Source organism: Conger conger, chromosome 5 (assembly GCF_963514075.1).
Source record: "Conger conger chromosome 5, fConCon1.1, whole genome shotgun sequence".
Lineage (NCBI taxonomy): Eukaryota > Metazoa > Chordata > Actinopteri > Anguilliformes > Congridae > Conger > Conger conger.
The window spans coordinates 4,673,462-4,694,791 of NC_083764.1; the positions used below are offsets into that span (position 1 = coordinate 4,673,462).

Genomic DNA, 21,330 nt, shown 5'->3' on the forward strand with positions numbered 1-21,330 from the left:
GCTAATATGTCGTACTGATAGAAAGTTTGTTTGGGAAAAAATTATTAAATTCTTTATAGAATTCACTGACACCTGTCATGACATAATTAAACACCATTCATATGTAGCCACTCCCATACACATTGAGCAGGCGGGCGCGTCATTATTTATGTTTCTATCAACAGCTTTATGGCCCTCCTCATTAATCATTAATCAGCATCCTGAGGTCCACACACAGAAATCCTGAGAAACATCTCCCTGTCAGCCAGTAGCTTCTTTTCACTGCAGCTGCAGCAGATGCACAGAGCAGGGGCGGAAGATACGCATTCATACGCCAGGATGGCCAACAGGAGTGAACAATGCTAGCCTGTAGGTCGGGCCTCTTTCTGTTGTTGCGCTCCGTCCTCACTGTGCCCAGGAGGACCCAGACGAGATTTTTGAGCTGTGGCAAAGTTGCCAACTTTCAAGGCTCTCTTGAAGTGCTCCCCTCCGAAATAAATAGTATTTTTAACGTGAGATGAAATCACAATGTGACTGCGTGGGTTCCCTCAGCACATTTCCCATGCTTTTTTTCCCATACGGATTTCGATTCCTGCCGAATGTAAGGTGGTTAACGTGTTGTTCTGTATGAGTTAAATAAATAAATACATTACAAAGAGAGGATTACTTAATGCATTCAGTAGGTGGCGGCAACGTACCTCTTAGTTTTTCAGCTCTTAAACAAAACTGAAGAAGAAGAAGAAGACGCAGCAGCAGAATCTTTTCAGGTTAAAGCTAGGTTAACGTTAGATTCTTTACATTATTTCCAATATTTTGCACGTTGATGGAAACACAGAACATCGCAGAGAGGGAAATCGGAGGTGAGAGTTCCACGAAGGATATTTGGCTAGTTAGTAGAGCAAACAGTATTTACGCATAGATTTCAATAATCGCTCAAACCGGTATAGCGACTTTCTATATAGGGTTAGCTAGCTAACGCCTACACAATTCAGTCGATGGCTGAATATGGGTCCAATAACTTTGCTGTATTCTCTGAATAGTGCTTTACTTATGCCTATATGCTTATACAAAAGACCCTCCTTAATCACGCTAGCTGGACCGCTCAATACCAATTAACGTTAATGACGTTAGGTCCGATTTAACGCGTCTCGCCTGCTCTAGCGATGTGTAGGGAAGTAGCTCGATAGGGTGAAAGACTATTACTTTTGTCAATCAAAGTCAGACTTTAGCCCTGGCCTGGCGGTAGCTCCCCTGTTCTCAAGAATGATGACCGCTTTCAGTGAATTTTGTGGAATTTCGTGGAAAGTAATGACGTTAGGAAGAATATTCTCCTAGGGAGAAATGTGTCTTGTTCTTCCACAACACTGCGATTCAGAATGTATAAAACACAGCACGTTACATTTAAAACATTTACGATTTTCGTTGAGTAGTGCGTTTGTTTATTTGCGTTTTGAATTTGATTTCCATAATTTGGTATGTTGACGGACTTTAGGATTTAGCCTCGATGCATAGAGCTAGGCGTTTCGATGAAACACTGCACAGCCATGTTGCTGAGCAACTGTCGAGTTGTACCCTGTCGAAATGTCCTAACTAACGTTAGCTACCGTTACTGCAAATGTATAGTCATATCTGATCCATAATTGGAGCCTGTTTCCTTGGTTTGAGGAAACGTGATTCGTAAACTTAAGCTGTAGGAGAGATGTAAAGAGTAACGTTTCTTTACTTCGCTTCTACAGATCAATGGCTTGAATGCTACGAAGACTCTTTATGATAACCTTGTTTAATAACCTTATCAGAAGATGCGGCCAATGACTACAAACTAAATGTTGAAGGATATGAAATGCGGACATCTAAAATCAGTGCAATAAATTAAGGGCTTATATGTGATTACACTAGTAGTTGGGCATTTGTGACGACAAGTGCTAAGTCCCCTTAAGTGCTGCATGCAGATTTTTTATTTAAGTACAGTGTTTTACAACCTGCGTTGCAGTTATGCTAGTGTTAAATGTGAAATTAAAGGAACATTCTTTTCTCTTTTGGTAGAGCCCTCTCTCCCTGTCTCCTCCCTGCACCTGCTGGTTCCTCCACTTCAACTCTTCTCTGCAGCCATGTGGCAGGTGCTGCAGCAGCAAGACGTGTTGCATTATGGGAAACTGGAGGAGTTTGTGTCTCTGGTGATGGAGGCATTCCCAGAGATGCTGAGTGAGAGCCAGAGGACCGAGCTCACTCTGGGGCTGCAGGTGAGAGGATGAGGAGGAGGAGGAGGCTGATGCAGGAGGCATGGGGGTGGACAGACATGGGGTACAGTTTCTACTGGTCAGCCTTGGCTGAGTGTCTGTGTAATATGGACCAATATGGCAGCCTGTATCTCAGTTAATTTATCACCCCTTTACATCCCCAAGGACAGCTGGATATTAGTGGAACTAATTTGGGAAACCTGCGAAATCATACACTGGCGACCACTTTCCAATTGAAAAGTTTCATTTATGATTTTGGGGATTCACGAGGGATGCTTACATAATAGTCACAAGTGAGGGCTTAAATAGCCTGGCGAGAGGAGTTATGAATGTCATGTGTAATGTCGAGTGTGTGTGTGTGTGTGTGTGTGAGAATGTGTATCCAAAATGACGTTGAACCAAAAAACAACTTAATAAATCTAACCTTAATGGGTCAAACCTATCAATAGTGAGATCTGTACTTCTCCACTGTCCTCAAAATTCTGTATAATCAGTTCCCTGCACTCTACAATCATTATACCCCCCCACTAACTGTCTCTCTCTCTCTCTCTCTCTCTCTCTCTCTCTCTCTCTCTCTCGCTCACTCGCTGGATAGAGTATATATATTATATATATATATATATATTTATCTCTATTATTCTATATTACTGTCTATTATTACTTGTATTTCTCTCTCTAAATGCCTGTGTTCTTTTTTTCCCTCTCTGGCAGTACATGTCCACAGCAGGGTTTGGCTCCAAAACTGATCCAGCTCTGGAGGTTCTGTTGTGGGAGTTTCTTTCCAGACTGGATCAGCTGCTGCCGGTACCAGACCTCAAACAGGTACCGAGACACAGTACCCGACTACACCAGAACTCACAGGAGATGTTTGCTGAATTTGGAATTGGCCCACTCATGCTTCAGAAAAAAATCCAGAAATTCTCTTGCCTGCAGTCACAAAATGACACGGTATTTTTTATGTATTTGTAAGAATTTAATATATACCACTAACACCAACAGTATGATCTTTGAAAACATGAGCTGTGTTGTAAATAGTTGTACACCATGAATGTATTGCAGTCAGTGAATTCCTGTGCAGCTACAACAACACAGTTGTTTGATCCTGCATCTCTCCCCTCAGACAGTGTCCTGGCTCAGTGCTGCCCCCTCTGTCCTGGAGGTCTGTGTGCAGTCTTTTTCTTGCCCAGACCTGCTGAAGACCCTTCTCAGGCACCAGAGAAGTCTTGGACAGGTGGAGATGAAAGGTACTGTAGGCCTTCATCAGTGCATTCCTGTAAACCACTCAGTTACACATCAGAATCCATCACTAACTATTTGACATGTTTAAGCCGCACCTGAATGTAGAGTGCCCAGAGCTTCAAAAAACCTAAGAAGTCTTTCATTCCACATGCCATTGCCCTGGTAAATTATTAATATTTTGATGATAGCACTCTGATATACTGGTCAGTTGCTTGACGCTCTGTTGTGTTGTGTTGTCTATGTATTGGATTGTTTGAGGCCTGTATATTCTGAACCTATATTGTCAGTATTGTTTTGTTTGTAGCCTGTATTATGTGACTGCTTGTTTATTATCGTATCTATGGTGAAGCCAAGGCACATTTCCACAAAAGTGAACCAATGTATCCACCTTTCTACATTTATCTTTTGCGCAGAGTGATTGTCATCTGTACCATTAAACATTAATCTGTTCATTCTCTTGCACAGCAACATGTTCCTCCATAGAGGAGTGCTCTATGTCCCACCCAATCACTAAACAAGTGGAGGATTCTACCAAGCTGACAAACCCCACCAGACAATCAGAATCTATAACTGACTGCATGAAATGTGTAAACCCCACTTCTTCAGGTGAAGACAAACGGGCTGAGTCTGCGATGGATAGCTCAGATTATACAGGGGAGGAGCCAAGTTCAGGTTTGAAGAGAAAAGAAGATCTAGAAGAGAGGACGGAGAAAACAACAGGAGATCCAAGGAGCAAGGAGCAAAAAGACATACTAACCAACCTGAAGATGGAGGAAGAGGAGAAGGAAGATTGGGAGAGGCTGAGTGTGAAAATGGAGAGGGAGGATGGTGTGAGAAATGAAGAGAGACTCTGGAAGCAGGAGGAAAAAGAGATGGATGAACAGGAGGAGGGATATATAAATGATCAGTTTGCCCAAACTGACAAATTGTCGAAGAATATAGTAAACGTCTTGCCTGCACAACAGGAAGGGGAGGAGGCGTCTACGCTGGTCAATTTCTGTCTGCTACAGCAGCATACAGTGTGGTTTCCCCAAATGGAATCTAATTATAGCTCAGTCCCTGCATTATCTCGGTTGGAGGGACCCCTGGACCTCCTGCCATCTTCATCAGAGAACGGGTAAGAATGAAGCGCTGACTGTGCGTCTCCTCTGATCACTGAGTCTTCCATTTAAAAATAAATCAGCTTTTTTTTTTTTTCTGTTTTTTCTTTTCTTTTCAGGATCTGTGCTGAAGCCTCCCTTATTTCTCCTGTCATCTCCCACAGGAACAAAAACACCGGTACGAATGACACCTAATCTTCAATTCTGAGGGAGTCATTAGACAAGTTGAGATTGCTGCCAGGTCATGCTGAAGGAAATTAAGATTCAGAGTTAAGATTAATCCATTATCACATTTTTGCAGTAATGGTTGTATTAATCAGCATCTGCTTCTCTAATTCCTAAAAACTAATCTGCACTCCTTCTCTCTCCTTAGGACAAACTGTGTCGCCTCAGGTCTTTTGCTGCTTCCAGTGCCCATTCGTTGACACAGAGGAAGTGAATCTTCACCAGCACATTGAGAAGGTTCATCCAGAGGAGCTCAACAGGACTGTGGGGTCCCAACAACCTTCCAGCAGCACAGAGCACACCCCAACACAGTCCCACACAGACACTCCAGGGGCCCACACATGCTCCCAGTGTGGGAAGGTCTTCAAATGCCAACGGCTGTTGACAACACACATGACACTGCATAAAAGAAAGCGCCCGCATCAGTGCTCTTTGTGTGAGAACAGTTTCAGTAGTTTACATTATTTAAAAATACACCAGCGAACCCATACAGGGGAGCGTCCATACCCCTGCTCCCAGTGTGGGAAGAGTTTCACTCAGTCGGATAAACTGAAGGTACACCTGCGAACTCATACAGGTGAGCGTCCATACCAGTGCTCTTTGTGTGGGAAGAGTTTCACTCAGTCCGATAAACTCAGCCTACATCAGCGGACTCATACAGGTGAACGCCCGTACCACTGCTCGCTGTGTGGGAAGAGTTTCACTCAGTCAAGTACTTTGAAGCAACACCAGCGAACTCATACAGGAGAACGCCCATACCACTGCTTGCTTTGTGGAAGCAGGTTCACTCAGTCGAGTGCTTTGAAGCTACACCAGCGAACTCATACAGGGGAACGCCCGTACCACTGCTCGCAATGCGAGAAACGTTTCAGTAGTTCAAGTAAACTGAAGCTACACCAGCTAACTCATACAGGTGTGCGCCCATACCACTGCTCCCTGTGTGGGAAGAGTTTCACGCGTTCAGATTACCTGGCCATTCACCAGCGAAACCACCTGATGGGTCCTCTGCTCCCAATGTAGGAGCAGCCTCATTCAGTCACTACCAGGTTTCAAGGGATTCCTAACAAGGACTTGCGAATTGCCAATTGCCCACGGGTTTTTCCAATATCAAGTATAAAAAGAAATTAAATGCAATGTTGAAAACTGCGAGTACATTGTAAAACCACATGTATTTTTATCGGGATGTGGGATTGTCATTCCTTCAGAAACGTGAGAGGGGTCTCGCGGCGGACTGAGGACACCTCCAGCGCCTCCCCACCGTCTCCAACACCTCCCACCGCTTCCCAAACCTTCATTCGGAAAATTGTCAGTTTTACGACACAAGGAAAGCCATACAGTTAGATTATGCATAGAAATATGAGCATGCCTTATTTGCAATGCAAATATTAACATGAATTACATTTAAGCAGTTGATTCCTATTCTACAGACAATCGTAGGTGAATCACATGCTCAGATTCATTATCAGTAACGTTAGCTAATGTTGCCTTTTCAGACACTGGCTGCCCCCGATACAATATCAACTTTGCTCAAAATGTATGATGAAGACTATTCGTACCTAGTTACATAAACGCGCAGCTTGTTAAGCAGTTTGGTGTTTGTTCCTATTCTACAGGAGATAATAGGAGACTCCGATCTTTGAATCAATGCAGTAGGCTATGTAACGTTAGCAAATGTTGCTAGGCTATCACCTACCTAAATTCATATGCTGGCTACCGCCGATACAATATCAACATGGAATCGCAAGAGCTGCACTGTATGATGAAGAACTTTGGGACGATTGAAAGTTGGAGGAGTTAGAGGTGTCCTCAGTCCACGGCCAGATTTGCATCATTTTAGCGTATCTGTATATGAAATTAAAGTTTATTGTACTGTTATCGGTCCTATATGTTTTTTTTAATCATGTTAAAATTTTATCATGGATTTCATCATTGCATGTACGATTTTGTTGCGTGTATGTATGTTTGTTTATGAGGAATTATAGTGCAGAAATGTGCCGAGTGGTAACCTGTATGTGATCGTAAATTAAAACAGCATTTTGATTAAAGACTGGCAGTTCAATTAATGATAAGCACATTTTGGCCACAACGAGGCTAATGAGCAGAACTTATATATTTTTTTAAAAGTGGTGCTTGTATACGGTCTTATTTTTCCCTGGGGAAAATTCAAGTGTGTATAGTGCTGCAGGCACTGATACGTTTTCTTATTTTTTGACAAATGTTTTGGGGAAATCTATCGCCATCAACTATGCTACTATGTTTTTTTTATTTTTTTTATTTTTTGACATTGCTGCTAAAATATTGAAGAACCCAAAAGCCTCCTGTTGGCACAATGGCGTAGCGCAGATGACTGCGGTATCTTAGCAACAAGAATAACAGTTCATACTGGTTCGCCGTGTAGCAGCTGACAAGTAGGGAGTAAATAAAGCCTTAGCTAGTTAACCGAAGCAATTTTTTTGTTCAAAAAAGTTTGCCAATCACTCATCAACATGAGCCAAGTCGGGAACTCGGTGAAGGAACCGGAGGAGGACGGACCGTCCGTGGAATCTGAAAACCTAGTTGAGCGATTACTCGCCCGTCGTCTGCGTATCGAGGAGAGGAATCGGTAAATTAACGAAATGGCATAGCTAGCTAGCTAACGTTAGCTGTTCTAATATAACTGTCCAACTCAAAGTGAAACTAGGTGCGACAGAAAATCCTAGTTGGCACCATATAAAACAGATTATATGATTAAAGTATGATTATATAAAATCGTTAAACATAAAAAAACCTAAACAAGACCTACCTGAACATGCTTACTCTAGGGTAACATTATGGAAATCCTGATAAAAAATGAGAGGCTACTCTGTTTTGTAGGTTCAAAAGATATAGCTAAAATAATAATCGTAGCAGTCACATTTTCTGTCTGCTTTTGATCTGTATTCTGCGTTGTCGTCTTTTCACTATGCAGCAAAGCGCTTGCTGACGATTCCCAGGAGGAGAAACAGATCAAAGAAACAAGAGAGAGTCAGAAGCAGGTGGAGGAGAGCGAGGAGGTGAGTTGACGTCAGCAAGCATCAAAACCCGGACACACAACTGAAGCGACATCGATGCACGTCTTTGCTTGTGCAAAGCGAAAATGACGTCACATCTGGACAAAAAATAACAAATGACCAAAGCTGCAAACAGTAATTGTGTGTCCCCCGCCCAATGTTATAGTAGAAAAGGTTATGGAAGAGGTTAAGTGCATGAAATATAAGGAAGGTAATGGTAAATTATAATGAAAAAAAAGACCTGTAAAAGATTTCCCAGATAATTTCTCATACTGTTTATGCGTGTTCTCACTTGCTCACGTCAGTATTCTCTGGGCTGTTAATGAAAAAAAAAATGAAAAAAAAAGTTAATGCTGTAACACCATGCATTGCTTCCCCTTTTCAGTATGTGATTGCTTTTTTCAGCCTTGCTATTTCATACGTATACATTTCAGGGGGTTGGGGAGGGTTGAGGTGTCATGTTGTCATCTTACGCATGATTTTGTTGGGTATTGAAACTGCTCATTAACCCACCCCCACCCCTCCGCAAATTCATAGCGAATGACGAAGCTGCAGCGTGATGGGACGGACCTGCTGACCAACATTCAAGTCGCCGCTGATTTTAGGGAGTCCCAGAGGCGGCTCGAGGAGGACGAGGCTACGAGGCAAAGGTACCCCCTCCTCGCTGTTCCTGTTTACATTTTTCCTCTTTGCATTCATGTACAGTTAACCCCGTTCCCCTGGGGAGAGGATCTCACAAAGCAGGCTTAAGGATTTAGTAACCTATGTACTTTTATTATTTTTTTTCCTATCATAGTTTACCTCGTTAAACCGCACCCCACTGATCCCACTTTGTGGAATTTCGTATGGGTTTCTTGGGCCAAAATGGGTAGTTAGCTTTAAGAGGGGCAAGTTAAAAAGGCAAACAACCAAAAAAAAAAAAAAGAATAAATAAAAAGTATTTCAAAGCAATCAGTTGCACTCAAATAGGACGCACTCAGCTCCACGTGAAGCTTGAAGTTTTGTCCCCAGTTTTTCCTGCTGCTTCGTATTCCATGCCTCCTGGTAGTTTGGTAGTTTTTGCGAGGTGGTGGCTAGAGCCCTCTGTCCGCCTTGGCCTCCCTCGTGCAGAATTGAGAAGCTGGAGAACGAGGCCAAGACGAGCCAGGAGAAGTTTGAGGAGATCACGGCGAAGTGGACAGTGGCTCGGGCTCAGGAGATCTCCCAGGACCTGCGGGACGCCCTGATCAGCCAGCAGCAGCTGTGTGGCCTCCTCATCGAGGACAAGAACAAGGTCATCAACGACCTGCAAGAGGTGAGGGCCACGCCCATGATGGCTCACCGACCAGCGAGAGAATGCGGAACGTTTGGGCCCCCATCTCTGGTAGAACGCTGCCAGTGCTACTTTGTGACCTTAGAATCATATGGTTCTATCCGTGTTCTGAGTAGCTTTGAGATTTTGAGCTTCTTCTTCTTCTTCTTCTTCTTCTTCTTCATCGATCAAAATCTCACACACCCTAAAAGTACTCTGAATGTACAATATCAAAATCCTATTAACAGCATCAGCTAACTAAAAATATATTTATTATTTACTGTAGTCTCCTGCGGTCAGGAAAGAACACTGGATCCGACCGTCTGGTTGATCTAAAAACAAATCTGTGGTACTGTGCAGGATTAAAAACCTGCATTCTGATTCATCAACAGGAGCTGAAATCATACGACAATCTTTACGTGAAAGACCTGAAGAGACAAGGAGAGGACGTGGACCTCATGATCTACAGGATGGAGGAACAGATAAAGATCTTGATGAAGTCCTACAAGGAGGAATATGAGAAGATTGAGGTACGCCGCACAGCAGGACATTAACAGCTGGCAGACCTGGACACTAACTTCATAGAACACACAGACATGGTCTGGTAGTCCCTCATTTACTGCATTTCTTTGGGTGAAAAAGTCTATTTTTATGATATTTTTATATACAAAGATTTCTGCCACGTTTGGAGAAAAAACTGGGAAGTTAATCTGTAAATTACAGCCCTCGGTAATGTATTTGTACATCATTAATTCATGTTAACAACCATAGTAGTTATTGCCAATTTGGAATGAAAAAGTCTGTTAATGTTAATGGTTAACAAATTGCCTTGCTTGTGTTCCATGACTGTTTTTGAAAAGGAAGATTTGCAGTTTTGTCTTGAATTTTGTGGAATTTCTATTATGCTGCAGAACTCCTTTGAGAAGGAGCGATCGGACCTTCTCCACAAGACACGCATGGAGTGGGACCAAAAGATGAAGGACCGTCGTGATAAGGAGGTACAGCTATCCTCTGATAGCTGGATTTAGAGCTTCAGCCATTACTTGCTGTGAAAAAAATGTGTGAGGTTAATTAAGCTTTGCAACTTAAGGCCTGTCCACACCAAGAACGATAACTATAAATATATCATTTAAAAAATCGTTCAAACTGAAGTGGATGGTGGAATTCATGCCACTGCTATAAAGACAACCCTGACAAACGATATCTTTGGGATCACTTTAAGAATTTCTTCCACACATAGAGTGGTCACTGTGTGGGATAGCTTGCCAGGACATGCAGTGGAGGCAGTACATAAGTACATATGAGGTGCTAGATACTAGATATTTAGCTTTTAGGCAAACCAAGCAGCAGGTACACTTTAGTGGTCGGAGAAAAGGTGAGCATTGCGGGGCTGAATGGCCTGTTCTCCTTGTGTTACGTTATGTGATGTTATGTTAAGACATGTCAGCGGTCCTCCCGTCCACTAGGTGGAGTACCTGATGCAGAGGATGAAGAAGATGGAGGAGAGTGAGATGATGCTGCAGAAGCTGAGGCTGGATGACGCAGAGGAGTGCAACGCCATCAAGACCAAGCTGGACGGCGAAGTGCAGGTGGGAGGGGGGGTAGGGTGGGATTCAGGGGTTCCCCAGCAGGGGGAGCCAGGGGACCCCCACGCAAGCTCAAAGACATCCAAAGGAACTTATAAAACACAGTTAATGTAAAAAAAACAAAAAAACAATTATGTATATAAATTTATTTATTTTTATTATTTTATATTGGGGCGGCATGGATGGTGCAGTGGGTAGCACTGCCGCCTCACAGCAAGAAGGTCCTGGGTTCGAATCCCGGTCGGCCTGAGGCCTCTCTGTGCAGAGTTTGCATGTTCTCCCCGTGTTCGCGTGGGTTTCTGCATGCCTCCTGGCGTGTGACGCAGTGACCCCTGTGGCGCCCCAGCTCCTGCAGCAGCAGGTTCAGCAGATGAAGGCCACGTACCACCTGAACCAGGAGAAGCTGGAGTACAACCTGCACGTGCTGAAGAAGCGCGAGGAGGAGAACAGCATCACCAAGACCCAGCAGAAGAGGAAGATCACCAGGTGCTTTCACTGGAGATTAGATCATCACATTCATACTGTGCTTTATGAGTGAATGAGTGAATGAATGAATGAACAAATGAATTAATTAATGAATGATTGAATGAATGAACGAATGAGTGATTGAATGAATGAATGACTGTGTGAATGTGTGAATGAATGAATGAACGAATGAGTGAACGAATGAGTGAGTGAATTAATGACTCTGTGTCTCTCAGGCTCCAGGACACGCTGGCCAACCTGAAGGCGCGCTACTCCAAGCAGGAGAAGCAGGGCCGGGAGGAGAACCAGTCCATCACCGTCGACAACAAGCGCATCGTGCAGGAGAACAAGCACTGGGAGAAGAAGATGAAGTGAGTGCAGAGGAAGAGTCTTCCAGTGCACACAGGCAACACAGACACATGTACACACACACAACACACACACATGTACACACACACGCAACACACACACATGTACACACACACAACACACACACACATGTACACACACATGCAACACACACACATGTACACACACAACACACACACCTACACATGTACACACACGCAACACACACACATGTACACACACACAACACACACACACACACATGTACACATACATGCAACACACACACACACAAGTACACAACACACACATACACATACATGCAACACACACACACACACGTACACATACATGCAACACACACACACACACACGTACACATACATGCAACACACACACACACACACATGTACACACACACACACACACACACACCCCTACACATGTACACACATGCAGCACACACACACATACACATACATGCAACACACACACACACACACACACACACGTACACATACATGCAACACACACACACACACACACACACATACACACACTCTCACACACACCGGGAGTTGAGCCGCTCTCTCCCCCCCTCCCCCGCAGTCACTTCTCGGCGGTGGGCGTGCGGAAGTTTGAGGAGATCTGCCTGATGAGCGAGGGGGAGACCGCGGGGCTGGTGCAGCAGGCCCTGGAGGTGGACCGGGTGCTGCACGAGCTGTACCTGGGTCTGCCCTGGGACCCGCCCTCCACCGCCTTCCTGGAGCGCAAGGGCCCCGTGGTCCCCCAGCTGCGCCCCTCCAGCCCGGCCCCCGGCCTGCTCTCGTCCTCAACCTCCGCCGAGGACGCGCAGCCTGACGGCGTCTCCGTGGCAGCGGTCAAGAGGATTCTGGAGCTGCTGTGCGACGAGGCGGTAGGGGCTCTTCGATTCCCGTGCGGCGGGGGGGGGGATCAACTTGAATTGGTTAATTGTGTAATTGACCTCTCAGACAGTGTTTTAATTGCGTCGATGCTTTCGGCTTTTCACCATATTTATTGTATGAATTGTTTTACCTTTATTTCGTTTTTTTTTTTCTCATTTACAACGCCGGCCTGGCCAAGAAGGCACGCACGCGTCAATCAAAACAAATCTCGATCATTGCTTAAAAAGTGCTTCACGATGATACATTTACAGGCACAGGGACACGGCAGTCTAGTGGGGGAAGAACCAGAGACGAGAGAAAAACGCAGTCGGCTACGTCACGCCCCTGACTATCCATGGGCTAGTGAAAAGTCTTTTGAAACCACAGACGTGAAGTTTGCCGCTATGTTGTACAGTTTTTGTTTTGGTCTCCAAACAGGGTTTTCTGATTGACAGTAAAGTTGTGAAACTCCTGGCTCCACTGGACAAGAATGAGAAGAACCTCATAAAGCTTGATATTATCCTGTCGGTGAGCAACTACTCCAACTACACACCTGCATGTAGCCGGGATACAGCTACAAAATCATTTTCACGCCATTGTGTTTCACGATTGCACAATCGCAAGTTTGTTAACTAAGTTAACAAATGTTGTCCTTGGCATGAATTGTGTTTGGGCATTTGTCGGTTTCAATCTAACTGTGCATGTTTTTGTTAAAAACTTTATTTTATCATCAGCGCGTTTTTTTTACTATGAAAACAGCACTGTGTTCCTGGCATTAAAAAACAGCGAAACGTAAATGCCCGTCTCCTAAAGTTAACGCACTGTGTGGCGGGCTGATTGACTCAAAACCGTGACTGAAGGCTTGACATGTTTCTGTGGAGTCTGTCGGGATGGAGAGAGAGGAGGACATGTACAAGCTGGCTGAGTTCTTCAAGAAGTACGGACAGCAGCGGAAAGACCGGGAGGTAGGGATCAACTTGAATTGGTTAATTGTGTAATTAACCTCTCAGACAGTGTTTTAATTGGTTCATTGTGTAATTAACCTCTCTGGCAGTGTTTTCATTGGTTAATTGTGTAAGTAACCTCTCTGGCAGTGTTTTCATTGGTTCATTGTGTAATTAACCTCTCTGGCAGTGTTTTCATTGGTTAATTGTGTAAGTAACCTCTCTGGCAGTGTTTTCATTGGTTCATTGTGTAATTAACCTCTCTAGCAGTGTTTTCATTGGTTAATTGTGTAATTAACCTCTCTGGCAGTGTTTTCATTAGTTAATTGTGTGTGGTGTTCTCCAGGCTGCCCCGGAGGGAGAGGACGCGATGGCAGGATCCAGCCAGGAGGGGGAGTCAGGAGCCGCCAGCAGCCACGGCTGGGACCTCATTCACCCCAACGACGTCCTGGGAGCACTGCGGGCGTTCACCGCAGAACACTGCAGGCCCAAGTGAGCACTGCCTTTACCGCCAAACACTGCACAGCTGAGCACTGCCTTTACTTTCAATTACATTTATTTTGTGAAGTGCTTTTCACAGAAGACTGTCACAAAGATGCTTTACCGCAAAGCCCAGGTGAGCACTGTTACTGCAGAACACTGCAGCCCAGGTGGGCACTGTTACTGCAGAACACTGCAAACGCAGGTGGGCACTGTTACTGCAGAACACTGCAAGGGCAGGTGGGCACTGTTACTGCAGAACACTGCAGCCCAGGTGGGCACTGTTACTGCAGAACACTGCAGCCCAGGTGGGCACTGTTACTGCAGAACACTGCAAACGCAGGTGGGCACTGTTACTGCAGAACACTGCAAACGCAGGTGGGCACTGTTACTGCAGAACACTGCAAACGCAGGTGGGCACTGTTACTGCAGAACACTGCAAGGGCAGGTGGGCACTGTTACTGCAAAACATTGCAAGGGCAGGTGAGCACTACCTGCAAGTCTGTTATTTAGTCGGTTGTTTAGTCACTTTTATCCAAGGTGACTAATAGTAGATTAGACAAAGCCCCCCTGGATCAATTTGGGGTTAAGGGCCTTGCTCTAGGGCCCAGTCGCTCTGTGGATCTTACCGTGGCTACACCGGGGCTCGAACCACCAACCTTCCGGGTCCCAGTCATGTGCCTTAGCCACGAGGCTACAGGCAGCCCCCCCGCTTTATGCGAGAAATGTGACAAATGCTCTGTTTCCAGGGAGACCAAGCAGCAGTCCCATATCCTGAGCCTGGCTGACAGGGACGGGTCGGAGGACGGGGCGTTCTGGGAATCTGCGGCCAACATCGTTCCTGAGGCCAAGCTGAAGCTCTGGGACACTCTGGACACGGCTCTGGAGAAGTACCAGTGAGTGGCCGAGAGCGGGAAATTTCAAGACCCACCATTGCACCGTTTCTTACTTAAATTTGTCTTGTTTTCACCATTTTACGTTACATTGATTTACCACGTGCTCTGATGGAGATAGACTATGCCGAGAGAGCATTCACTAGTCTGTAGAGGCGGGCAGTATCTGTTCCTGGATTTCAGACCAACTTAATGATTTAATTAGCCCAATCCTTTACGTGATCCGTAATTTATAGCCACATTCTGTGATATAAACGGCTGCTGACGTTCTTGTCTTGTAGCATTTTATTGTGGTGTAATTTACGTGTGAATCGGTCATGGTGTATATGGCTAATCAGCTGATTGAGCTAGGTCAACTGTTGGCAGTAAAATCCTGCATACACACCGGCCCTCCAGGACTGGAGTTTCCCATCCCTGCTGTAATTCTGCATACACACCAGTCCTCTAGGACTGGAGTTACCCATCCCTGCTATAATCCTGCACACACACCGGCCCTCCAGGACTGGAGTTTCCCATCCCTGCTGTAATTCTGCATACACACCAGTCCTCTAGGACTGGAGTTTCCCATCCCTGCTATAATCCTGCACACACACCGGCCCTCCAGGACTGGAGTTTCCCATTCCTGCTGTAATTCTGAATACACACCAGTCCTCCAGGACTGGAGTTTCCCATCCCTGCTATAATCCTGCACACACACCGGCCCTCCAGGACTGGAGTTTCCCATTCCTGCTGTAGAGCCCGTAGTCTGTAAAAGTGCTCTACAAACGGTGTTATTATCGTTGTGCAGTGCTGTGCTGAATGAGAGGGCTCAGCTCGTGGAGGACACACGGCACCTGAAGCACCAGAACGAGGAGATGAGGCAGCTTCTGCAGAAACACTGCAACTCCAAGGTGAGCGTCCGTCTCTGGTCACCGCGATAGCGTCACGCTCGGAACCGTGTTCTACGAGGGGAACCTTAATGACTGTGTTCCCCTGTAACGTAGCTCTAACGTTACGTGCGCAACCACATTGTAGAAAAACTTTCATGATCCGGTTTCCCTGTAATACTTTAATTTATTTCTTGATTAAACCATTTAAACATAATTCACTTCCTAATTTCCACCATTTTGTGATATATAGCCTAAATTAAAATTTGAATCAGTGTGTGAATCAGAATTAGGCTTGCATTCAAACCCAAACGCTGCTTTATTTCAAAACAAAGTGCTGTATTTATTTGCTCCTCGCATTAAATCTAGAAACTTTTACTGGTTGATTATGATGCTTGATTGTCTTCTTCTGACAGATCAACAACGAATTACCGATCCCCCCAACGAAGATGATTCAGATCTCACCCGATTCAGATCTTGCCTATTAAAAAAAAGGTCCAAAAAAAAGGCTTGTGTGGTAAACTTGGGACTATTTCAACTTTTTGAATCTCAGATTCTTACCCGCTGAATCAAATGTGATAAATGTATAGTACAAATGGTTTCACTTTATTACATGCAAATGCTCAGATCTTAATGATTTGATGTTTATTTTGTTTGAAGTGTGGGGTTACAAAGGTTGCTAGTACTGTATTTTCCAGCTTATGAGGGCTTTATCGTGGTGGTCTCTTCCAGGATGCTGTATCTGTCAAACTGGACTTCCAAATTTTAATCTATACATACACACCACTCTTACCTTTGTATGTGAACATTCCTGGCATGGGCTCGTATCCTTCTGTCGGTTAAAATAGTTTTTCAAAATCTGAGTCGGATGACGCTTACACTCACTGCAAAGGCTGCTGTGATTGGCTGGCCAGTTAGCCAATGACGTTAATGATCTTCCGACTGAGCGCCCCGGGCATGGAGTAGAACAGCAGCAGGAGGAAGAGGAGGGTGAGGGCGAGGAAGAGCAGGCCCAGGCACTGGAACTTGTAGTTCCTCCAGGCCAGGATGCAGAAGATCCGGAGTGGGCTGAGAAGCCAGGACATGGTGGTGTCGGGACGACTGGAGGAAGAAGCCCACACACGCACTCGTTCATCTCCTTTTATTAGATCTTCATTGTCATGTTGTACAGACAAAAATATATATATCGCACACCGTAGAACAAAGAAATATAAATACACTCTTCTTTTTAATCATATAAACAGGCAAGAATCAGTGCGAACATGTATTTTTTGGATTTTTTAAGTTGTGTGTGTGTGTGTGTGTGTGTGTGTGATGAATGAGATCAAACAAATCAACAAGCCCACCGTGGGATTTAATACAAATCATTACCAAGACTACAAATCAAGCAAAAGGCAAACTCGGAACACTGCAAAACAAGACATTGGATCATGAAGAATAATGTTCACTTTTTTTTTTGGTTTGTGGTTATTGTGAGGATCTCGGGCAGTTTTCTAACTAGCTTGGTCGACGTAGAATTGATCCCATAAACATGCTTATTCGGCAGTTTTTCTAATGCACCCTCTAGGTGATGGTTGGGAAACACAGCTGTGTGTTTTCATAATGTCAGGATGGAAAGGTTGATTAAAAACTATGAAAATAATAATAATAATAATAATAATAAGAAATAAATCGTACACTACATCAGTGCATTGCACTTTCCTGCGCTTTCTTTAAAGGACATCCAATTGTGCAATGTTCCCATTCCAGGGATCATCAAATCACGGTCCTCAAGGGCCGAGAACTGCTGGTTCTCCACCCTCCCTTTACCTGGGAGTCAGGTGTGAACACGGTCTAGCCAATCAGTAGCACTAATTGTTCAGGTAATTACTCCAGGGCTGGATTTGGATTTGAGGGCCAGATTTGATGATCCCTGTCCTATGCTGTGTTAAGTCAGACCAGGTGCACCTTCAGGACAGGAGAGCTAATGTTCTGTAGCGCCCTGTATCTCGCCGTGTTTCTGTCGAAGCCCACCTGGACACACCTGGACAGCACTACGGCTGTCAGGCAACATGTAAGGCCATCGCTGTTGATGGGGGATTCGCCATTGATGTAAAATCAGTCAGGATCAAGCTGCTGGCATCTAAGCCTTTGCTAGTTCTAAAATGTTCATCGATTTGGTCAACTATTCTTTAGCAATATGCATGTGTGCAATACCAAAAGATAGGCTCTTGGTGGCTGTACAATGTAATCCAAGATCGCTTTATCGCTGCTTATGAATTCATGAATTAATATAAAGCCATCTTTTCCCCATTTCAAAGAGAAGGCTATAACAAGCCGTCACATTGCAAAACAAAAGCAGGAAAACGACAAATGCGTTTCACCTGCTGTGGCACCGGAGGTCACATGTGACTCTTCACGGCAAGAGTTTCAACCGTCCAAGCAGGGCATTAGCGATTAAGTCCGCCTTCTTCTTTGGGAAGTAAAGCATCGACTGAGGGCAAGGACTGAAACCGCACATCTGTACGGTAGGGAATTCTAAATCCTGTGAATTACACTTCAACTTTCTCCTGAATCCATGTCTGGCCAATTACAAATTTGTGACACAACCAGCGTTTCATCGGAGGACATTTGCCTTGACGAAAGTTGTATTCTTAGGTTACTTGCTACCTTAATTAATTCAGTTGTACTGCACATTATGGATACTATATGTGACATCTCTTTGCACTTCAGTCCAAAATGTCTAGAGGTGATTTCTAAGGTACCCAAAAGGAATCCCACAATGATCCAAATGTTTTAAGTCAAAGAGGTTGTTTAAAAAAATAACCCATTTTCTGCATACACAAATTAGCAAAAATGGAGTTGTTGCTAGCACACACCCAGCTGTGCAACAGACTGCCTAAGCCACAGGAGAAATGGCTATACGTAGGAAATTGCAACGTTCAGTTTTTGCTAAATGTATAGGTCAATCAAAACCCAGTCTGCAAACATCCTTCAGATCTAGAGACGAAATAAATAAAACAATCTCGGAACACTTCAGAATTTCTGAAAATACGACAATGCTCAAAAGTATCCATGCAATAAGAACCGTTACCGATAAACCGCAGTCAACCTTTTAAAACAAAAACATAATTTAATAAATTAAATAAATAATAAATAAAACATTTCACAGACGCCAGAAGGCAGGCGATGTCAGTGGTGGAATGTCGAAGCAGTCGGGGTCAGTTGCGAGACCCAAGCAGAACCGTCGCGAGGAGAGAAGGGGGGGGGGGTGAGGTGGGGGGGAGGGGTTAAAGGGCTCGGAGCTCAAGTTGGAATGATGTCACTTCCTGGCAACTGTCAGGAAGTGATGTCCTCGCCGTCCTCAGGCCCCGAGCAGCTTCTTCACTAGGTAGCCGGGTGTGCTGTAGAGGAACAGGCCCACCATGACCAGGACCAGCAGGGCCAGCACCACCTTAATGATCAGCCACTTGTACCGGTTGCAGACGAGGTATCGGATCGCTTTGAGAGGACTGAGGAACCAGAGGAAGGTGGTATCCGGTCGGCTGTCGGTCGGGAGATGGGCGGAGGAGGAGGAGGAGGAGGAGGAGGAGGAGGAGAGGGAGGGGCGGGGCGGGGGTTGGAGGTTAAAGGAGAGAGGGATGGAGAGAAATAAGCCAGTGTTAGTGGTTAGTAAGCAGCGAATGACTGGAGGTTTTATGGCTGTTGACTGTCAGAGATTTGAGGCCAGGCCACACCCTCCCCCCTCCACCACCATCTTGTTTATTTAATTGTATTTTTTTTTTCTAAATAAGTGGACAGTGAATTCCATCACATACATTATATTACATTACATACAACTGCATTAATCTGATACTATGAACAATAGTCCAGACCTCACATTCCCATACCAGTGAGCAACATCACTAAAACGCTAATGCAAGCTAACTATGCTAACAAAGAACCAAAATAATACATCCTGAGTCCTTCGTATAACCATATAAATGCCATAATAGCCTGCACTACATAAGCTTGAGATACCATTTGGACGGTTTTTTATTTGCTTAGCATCGTAACTGCTCTCATAACTTTGACTGAGGGAAACCTCAGTACCACTGTCGGCCTTGCTAATGGAAGAACGGCTTCATGCTGAATTTAATATTGCACTTAAAATATCACAAATATCCTCAGTCTCCTGCTACGGCATGTGTTGTAGGTTGATATAATGGCTTCTACCATCAGACGCTGATAGCGGCTCTTTGCCAACCTTTGCCAACCTCTTTGCCAAGCTCCTTACCATTATATTGCAAAAAAAAAAAAAGAAAAAGAAAAAAAAGATTCAACAAAGTAACAAGATTGCACAAAGCATGATTTTATGCAGTGCACTGAATCCTCAGTAATCCTGCTTTGTGGAACAGGCCCCAGGACCATACTGCAATGCTATTAAAATAACAGATATCCTCTGTTTATATACCCGGCAACCCATTCACCCTGATGGATAGAAAACTAACAACTGAGTTAAGGGCTTAAGGAGACAACAGCAATACTCTGAGTGTAATCCTGATACACATCTCTCATTCAAGCATTTCGTGCCCTTATCATTCCACTTGTCTGTTTTTCATTAAAGCAAATCATGTTTTGCCCTGCACATGAATGTCTACATGGGTAGCTGGCTGCACTTAGAGGTGGAAAGGCAAGGCGAAGGTCACATGACCTGCTGTGAATGTGGCATCCCTCACACAATGGTCAAAGCCATTTACAGAGTTTTTCCACAAAGGCACGCTGCAAGACGTGATTAAAATAAAATACAGTAGGAATATACACCTTTTATTGATTGTAAAAGTAATTGTTCATTACTGTAGCCTTTTTAAGATACGATTCACTCATATTGTGAGTAAACCGTAGCTTAAATGAACCAATAATTAAATCGGGAATCAATTAATTAATTTTTTAATGCTACATTTTCATTTTCAGTGGTCTTCGTTATAGCTAATTTTGATAGTATTTAAGGGTTTTTAAATATATATAAAAGCAATTGTGGCTCATTGTGCTTGCATTCCTTTTGCACCAGTGATAATAACAAGGCATAAATTAGTATTCTACTTCTGATTTCATTTGACCAGTCAGTCTGTACCGCTGAGGTTTATATCTATCGTTCTACTTTGTACATATTCTTAATATTAATTTACATATTCTATACAAATAATACACTTCCTAACAAATGGCACAATCAAATGTACTTTTGTACCCTTTGCGAGAGGGGAGAGAGATATTCTGAAATGACAAACGGCTGTAAAATGGAGATGGGGAACTTTTCAAAAACACTCACAGAAAAACACCCGCATCAGATAACCGCGACCCTCTTTGTTTGTTTTCCCCAACCGTTTCAATGGCACGCTCAGACCGTGGACACTGAAGTTACTCGAGGAAAGACACGCTCTGAGGTCCGATAGAGTGACAGGTGGGAAACAGATGGAGGAGATGGAGAGAGAGAGAGAGAGAGAGAGAGAGGAGATGGAGGGAGACAGAGAAGGAGAGGAGAGAGGGCTACCAGTCAAGCTTCTTCCTCAGGCTCCCAGGAGCTTCTTGACCAGGTAACCGGGAACGGAGTAAAGGAACAGACCCAGCAAGAGGAGGAGGAGGGCCACAACTAGGATTTTCAGGATCAGCCAGCGGTAGTTGTGCCAGATGAAGTACCGGATGGACTTCAGCGGGTTCATGAACCAGATAAAGCTGGTGTCCGGGCGGCTTGGGGAGCGGGGCAGGTCAGAGGTCACACAGGAAA

General features: G+C 44.4%; 3 protein-coding genes across 3 annotated transcripts in view; 2 read left to right on the forward strand and 1 right to left on the reverse strand.

Annotated features, from left to right (window-relative positions):
- Window positions 1–712: 712 nt before the first annotated feature.
- Window positions 713–6,825, forward strand: LOC133129588 (zinc finger protein 436-like). The gene is made up of 7 exons (XM_061243777.1): window positions 713–839; window positions 2,023–2,219; window positions 2,928–3,038; window positions 3,337–3,460; window positions 3,921–4,572; window positions 4,675–4,733; window positions 4,929–6,825. Exons 1-7 carry the CDS (start codon window positions 803–805, stop codon window positions 5,798–5,800), a joined length of 2,052 nt encoding a protein of 683 aa, XP_061099761.1. The 5' UTR covers window positions 713–802; the 3' UTR covers window positions 5,801–6,825.
- A 357-nt stretch (window positions 6,826–7,182) lies between these two features.
- On the forward strand, window positions 7,183–16,138 carry drc1 (dynein regulatory complex subunit 1 homolog (Chlamydomonas)). The gene is made up of 16 exons (XM_061242001.1): window positions 7,183–7,382; window positions 7,728–7,812; window positions 8,347–8,459; window positions 8,920–9,103; window positions 9,493–9,630; window positions 10,012–10,098; window positions 10,567–10,689; window positions 11,033–11,172; window positions 11,388–11,522; window positions 12,109–12,415; window positions 12,843–12,932; window positions 13,286–13,369; window positions 13,695–13,840; window positions 14,578–14,724; window positions 15,509–15,611; window positions 16,004–16,138. Exons 1-16 carry the CDS (start codon window positions 7,267–7,269, stop codon window positions 16,073–16,075), a joined length of 2,070 nt encoding a protein of 689 aa, XP_061097985.1. The 5' UTR covers window positions 7,183–7,266; the 3' UTR covers window positions 16,076–16,138.
- Window positions 16,139–18,224: 2,086 nt separating this feature from the next.
- otofa (otoferlin a) overlaps window positions 18,225–21,330 on the reverse strand; it is a 103,398-nt gene continuing 100,292 nt past the window's right edge. The window contains exon 46 of the mRNA XM_061242002.1: window positions 18,225–19,111. Coding sequence (XP_061097986.1) covers window positions 18,931–19,111 — 181 coding nt within the window. The 3' untranslated portion in view covers window positions 18,225–18,930. The remainder of the gene's footprint in view (window positions 19,112–21,330) is intronic.

Coding starts and splice junctions, on each gene's coding strand:
- LOC133129588 (XM_061243777.1), top strand. CDS start 803: ATGGAAACACAGAACATCGCAGAGAGGGAAATCGGAG. Junction 3,039..3,336: donor CGGTACCAGACCTCAAACAG/GTACCGAGACAC, acceptor CTCTCCCCTCAG/ACAGTGTCCTGGCTCAGTGC. Junction 3,461..3,920: donor TGGACAGGTGGAGATGAAAG/GTACTGTAGGCC, acceptor TCTCTTGCACAG/CAACATGTTCCTCCATAGAG.
- drc1 (XM_061242001.1), top strand. CDS start 7,267: ATGAGCCAAGTCGGGAACTCGGTGAAGGAACCGGAGGAGGACGGACCG. Junction 11,173..11,387: donor CAGAAGAGGAAGATCACCAG/GTGCTTTCACTG, acceptor TGTGTCTCTCAG/GCTCCAGGACACGCTGGCCA. Junction 11,523..12,108: donor CACTGGGAGAAGAAGATGAA/GTGAGTGCAGAG, acceptor CCTCCCCCGCAG/TCACTTCTCGGCGGTGGGCG.